This window comes from Mus caroli, chromosome 7 (assembly GCF_900094665.2).
Source record: "Mus caroli chromosome 7, CAROLI_EIJ_v1.1, whole genome shotgun sequence".
Taxonomy (NCBI): domain Eukaryota; kingdom Metazoa; phylum Chordata; class Mammalia; order Rodentia; family Muridae; genus Mus; species Mus caroli.
The window spans coordinates 103086561-103092560 of record NC_034576.1 but is presented as its reverse complement, the minus strand read 5'-3'; the positions used below and the strand labels follow the sequence as shown (position 1 = coordinate 103092560).

The 6000-nt window shown below is 42.7% G+C and overlaps 1 protein-coding gene across 4 annotated transcripts in view; it reads right to left on the bottom strand.

The window, feature by feature from the left end:
- The window catches only part of C2cd3 (C2 calcium dependent domain containing 3), a 99396-nt gene that overhangs the window by 63200 nt on the left and 30196 nt on the right, over nucleotides 1–6000 (bottom strand). For all 4 annotated transcript variants that reach the window (XM_021165953.2, XM_029479229.1, XM_021165954.2 and 1 more), the window contains 3 exons: nucleotides 2674–2822; nucleotides 1724–1933; nucleotides 961–1073 (listed from right to left, as the gene is read on the bottom strand). In XM_021165953.2, the coding sequence (XP_021021612.1) occupies nucleotides 961–1073; nucleotides 1724–1933; nucleotides 2674–2822 (472 nt within the window). The remainder of the gene's footprint in view (nucleotides 1–960; nucleotides 1074–1723; nucleotides 1934–2673; nucleotides 2823–6000) is intronic.

Sequence of the window (6000 nt, the reverse complement as noted above, 5' to 3'; positions counted from 1 at the left end):
CAGGGCCAAAAGAATGGGAATGGGTGGGTAGGGAAGTGGGGGGCGGTATGGGGAACTTTTGGGATAGCATTGGAAATGTAATTGAGGAAAATATGCAATAAAAAATATTAAAAATTAAAAAAAAAAAGAAAATAAAAAGTATCCGAAGTACAAGCAACAAAAGAAAAGCAAATAAAATTACACACAAACAGAAAGCTTAGCCAGGAGGTGTGGTGCACACTTTTTGTCCCAGCACATGAGGGAGGAAGAGGCAGGCGGATTTCTGAATTGGAGGCCAGCATGGTCTACAGAGTGATTTCTAGGAAAGCCAGGGCTACACAGAGAAACCCTGTCTCTAAAAACCAAAAACCAAACCTCAAAACACCAACCACACCAACAGACTTTTATAGTGTCTTGTAGTGTGTTGGTTAGTTTTATGTCACCTTGATTGTCAAACTGTATGTCCTGGAACTCTTGAAAGCACTTGTTGATCAAACGGATTTCTGCAACTCCCAGACAGGTGGGCAGAAGTTAGAGGTGTGATTTGGAACAATCTAGTTGCACAGGAGGTAAGAGGATGGGAATAGATGATTTCTGTTCAAAGGTAAGTGGGAACAGCTCTGCATTTTCCTCTGAGGCAAGAAAACACCCCTCTATGTCCTCTGCAACAGCTCCTGCCTCCAGGTTCCTATCCTGCTTGAGTTTCTGTTCCCACTTCCTTTGGGACTAAGATGTGGAAGTGTAAGCCAAATAAACCCTTTCTTCTTCAACTTGCTTCTGGTCACAGTGTTTCACCATAGCAATACTGACTCTAACTAAGACATTAAACACATCTACAACTAGGCAGCGTGGCATTCCTAAGATCCCAGCACTAGGGAAGCCAAGGCAGGATGACTGGCAGTCTGAGGTCAGCCTAGTCTACACAGTGTATCATGTCGGCCGGGTAATGGTGCACACAAGTCATTCTGGCACTCCTCTTACCTCCATCGGTGATTTTACTGGAGGCAAGTCGAACAACCTCAGTCACCAAAGTTGTCTTTCCCAGCCCACTTTTGGAAAAGCCCACAGGAAAGTGATACTCCACAAAGAAAGTGCTGGAAGAAAAGAATTGATTAAGAGAACCTGTTGCTTTTGCAGAGGACCCAGGTTAGGTTCTCAGCACTTGCACTGAGGTCCACAACTGTCTTTAAGGCCAGTTCGAGGGGAGCCAATGCCCTCTTCTGATCTCCTTGGGCACCAGGCACACATACAGGGTACACATACAGGGAGAACACCCTTACACATAAAAAAGAAAAGACAATCTAGAAACAAATGAAACAAACAAAACAAAAGGTGGATATATTTTCTGCCTCTATCTTTGAAGTTCCCATTTTCAGGATCAAACTGCCTCAGAGGTCACTTAGAGATCATGTCTGTTCCTCAAAGCTTTCATAAAGTGCCATGTGGGACAGAGCTTGGTTCTGAGAGGACCTACAGCACTTTCAATATAAACCCTGTCTCTGGGCTCTGAGGCGCTAAGCTACAACCACCTTAGGTGTTTATCACTCTTGCTGTAAGTGTAAGGGCTGCAGGAGGGCTTCCAACCCACTTTCCTTTAATCAAAATTTACCCTCATTCTTGGGAACTTCAAATAAATCACTTTTATTGATCGAAAATGTACATGAAAACAAATCATAAGTTAGACTTCCTATTTCCAGCCACATTAGCCCCGAATGCCACATTTAGCTTTCTTATTTAGCTATACCGTTTTTTTGCTGCTGTTGGCTTTGGTGGTTTCCCGGCAAAGTTCTTCCTGCTTGGTGTCATATGGGGACTATCTGGAGGGACGCCCATGGTTTCAATGATGATTCTGACCGAATGTACTCTACCCAGAAGAGCCAGTCTATCCACACTTAGTGACATTGCTGGGGTATGTCCTGGAGTTCTTGAGAGCTCTTGCTGGTCAACTGGATTTCTGCAAGTTCACAGACAGGTAGGCAGGAGTTAGAGGCCTGATTTGGAACAACCCAGTTGCACAGGAAGTAAGAGGACAGGAATAGATGATTTCTGTTCCAAGTGAAATAGGAGCAGCTGTGTGATTTCCTTTGAGACAAGGTCTCACTATGAAGGCTAGTCTGGAACCCCTGGTCCTCCTTTGACTTCCACGCTGGGTCAGAAAACAGCTTTTGTGAAGTGAATCTGGTCCTCATCTAAAAGTGTCTAAAAATATTCTTTAATCCATCCAAGTGCAGGAATGAATGATACAGAATTAGATTTTTTTTTTAGAAGGGAAGTCTACCTTCTAGTTTGCCCACTGTCCTAACCTTGTTATCATGCCATTGTATGTCCCCTTTCACGTTTCCATATAGGAGCCATCACAGTCAACACACCACAACCAGTACTCTGTTTTCTCCATGATCCATCTTCTCATGCAGGTTTATTTTTGTTTTTGGTTTTGTTTTTGTTTGACTTTTTGAGACAGGGTTTCTCTATGTAGCCCTGAGTGTCCTGGAACTCACTATGCATATAGCTGGTTGGCCTTGAATTCACAGAGATCTTTTATCTACCTACCTCTGCCTGCTGAGCTATGCATTACCTTTTAAAGGACTAAAATTCTTTAATGAGTTGCTATAACAAATCACTTGGGCAGTGTTGGCCAAATCACGGCCATTTTCCTCGAGGATGTTCTACCTTGCACCAATATGTACAGCTCACCTGCTTTTCTTGACAGCTGCCCTCTTCTGCTTCTGCTCATTTGACTCTACAACCTTAGATCTGCCAGAGGCTTTGGACTGGTTCATTGTTCTAGAAGGTTCCACTCCATCATCTTCACTGGGGAGCTCACTGGTGCCGACATCAGATTTCTAGGGGAAGATAAACAGAAAGCATGGTGTGGAAAGACACTTGTTTCAGGGAAGGAGTTACAGTGGTCTCTCCAAAAGCAAGCAGCATTTCTTTTCATAAACACCAGTCTACCACAGAGATAACTAACAGCAGGGGCATGCTCCATATTGTTCCTGGTCACACAAAAGTAATCTGCACTTGGTCCACTCAGAGTAAGCAAGGGAAGACATGAAAGTTCTCAGGGAGACCACTGCACTGACTGTCCGCTGTGTTCTGCACTGCGCTAGGTGCTGCACATGCAGCTAAGTATCCAGCATGTTCCTGCAGGTGCCTTATCTTGCCTTTACAATTGGAAAAAGCCAGGTAGCTTGTTTGTGGTTGCCAGCTACAAGGGGCAATCCACATTTTTATCTCCAGGAGTTTTGAAGTCTGGTTTTCTATCACAGTAGAACTGAGACAGAACAGATGTCACAGTGTCATTGAGCTGGGTGCAAGACTATTTTTCCTCTTACTATCCATTCTGTAAGTCATTTATTCTCATTTTAATTGTGCTTAAGATTAATGATAGTTCACAAACTGCCTTCATGAGAGAAATCAGTTGAAAAATTCCCTTTATTTTTGTTTTGATTAAAGGCACCCTCTGTAATTGACTAACAATTAGCCTCTTGTATCACAAAATGCAAAATAAACAGGAGGCATGATGATTATTTGGCTTCAAATGAAAAAGGGCTTCACTCAGTATGCTAACACAGTGTGATCGGGAAAGCCCGGCTGCTCAAGCCTGTCTTATCTAGCTTCCACCTTTTAGAACTTCTCGGGGCATTACCTGTTGACCCATAATCAGGATGACAAATTAACTCAAAGACCAGAGTAGAAAGATTTTTGCTCATTAGTTTTCCTTTAATAACATCTTTTACAAATGGGCACAGATGCCTGGCATGGTGATATATGCTTTTAATCTCAGCAATTAAGAGGTAGAGGCAGGTGGATCTCTATGAGTTCGAGGCCAGGCTGTATAGTGAGTTCCAGGCCAGCCAAAGCTACATAATAGGACCCTGACTCAGACAAAACAAAACAAACAATAAAAATGGTTACAGATGAGACAATCAAAATCTCAGTAGGTTCATTGTTTAAAATTAATTAGGGCAAATATAAATTGGGTTGTTAAGCTTGGAATATCAGGAACCAAAACCACACATGATAATGCTGAATTTCTAAGCTGTGACTATTATTACTATTACTCAATATTAAAATGTCAAACATGGCCTTTGGAGCAGAACATGAACATGCTAACTTCTTGGTCTTCCGGATGCCTCATGACCAAGTTGTTTAGACCTAGGTAGGTAGCTGTTACCTGGCTAGCCCACCATCATAAGAATGCTTCCTCATATGTTTCTGCTGTTACTAGGAAACTTTCTAATGCCAAGATTGATTCTGTGCCTTGGAAACCAATCATGATAGAAGTCAGTAGAGCTGCTTTGTCTAGTTACCCACAATAAGCTTGGATCCAAACCAACCCCGCAGCAGCACTTCCTTCACATGTGTAGCTTTATGGTATTTTCTTTTATAAGTCGCCTCTGGGATGGACCCCACACAAGAAAGACACCTGCAACTATTTGGAATATGACTTCCATTTTGAGTAGTGGTCCAGTAAAGTTTAAGTTCCCAAGACCTCCCTGGAAACGGACGTCCTACTTGGCAGAAAGAGAGATGTGCCCGGGTAACTGATACCCTGGTTGGTAAGTGAAGCTATGAATGTCTGACAAGTCCCATCCCGGTAGGCAAGTTAGGACATGGATATTAGACAAGCCAAGCCCCCGACACAGTTGAATATCCCAACAAATGGGAGCAGGATAAGTGTACAACAAAGACATGTTCCTAACGGAAATCTCCCATCCCTAAAGCTTGATTGGTGGAATAACTTGGCACAGATGTCTGTGGATTTTGGGCTTAAAAATCCTATAGAACCTTAACTTGGGGTCAAAGTTCAGCTCCTGAGCCTGAACCATGTCCTTATACATCAGGTTTGGAATGTGGCTTTCAATAAACTATCCCTATTTGACTGAGATTGGTGTCTGAGTGGTTTGTGCGACGATTCCCAGACCCCCAAACAACTGGCTCAATGTCTCCATCAACAAATACTTTCTGAAGTTACTTTGCTCACATAGCATGGGGGGATTACTTAAGTGTTCTTCCAACATTCATTTACTGGTTCTCTTTGTTGTATGGGTAAGAAGAATTTCCACATTCACAGCAGAAGGATCAGAAGGAGAAAGCAGGGACGCAAAGAAGAGCCGGGATGTCTGAGGAATGGGATGAGACGCTACTGTGGAGATACCAGCGAGTCCATGTAAAAGTGGGACATGAGGTCAGGCAGGGAAGTTGGGGCAGGGTTCTAAAGCCAGGTTTAAAGCTTAGAGTAGGGGACAGTAAGACTTCAGGTGACTTCAGTAATGTCTAGGTAAGGATTCCAGTTCTGCTATTTAACAGCTTATAAGGTATTTATTTATTTATTTATTTATTTATTTATTTCTTATTTTTTTATAGATTGGTTTTCTGTGTGTAGCAAGCTGGCCTCAAACTCAGAGATTTCACCTGCTTCTGCCTCCCAAAGCCTGGGATTAAAGTCGTGCACCACCACTGCCCAGCAAATGTTTTTATGTTTTGAAGCTGAGTCTGATTATGCAGCTCTGCATTTGCTCTGTAACCAGGGCAGGCCCAAACCCTGGATCCTGCCTCAGACTCCCAAGTACTTGGATTGCAGGTGTACATCACCACAGGCTAGCTTCCTTGTATATAATTTCTCTAAGCTGTTTTTCATGGTATGTAAAAGTGAAAGTACTATCTCATGGTCTAGTAAAAGAATTAAATTGAAGTAAAAGTGAATTAAGAACATTTGGTACAGTTCATAATTAATTAACTTCCCTGCCTGACCTCATGTCCCACTTTTACATGGACTCGCTGGTGTCTCCACACTAGCACCTCATTACTGCATTAGGCCAGTGCTACATTCTCTATTCTCTTGCAACTGTCATTTAGTTAACTGGATTCCTTGTAGTGCATTAATTCCCAGTTTTATGTGGACTGGGAATATAGCCAAATGCTAGAGCACTTGCCCAACACACACAAAGCCCTGAGTTCAATCACCAGCACTACGCAGGAAAAAAAGGATACGCACAACATCCCTTTTCTCTATAC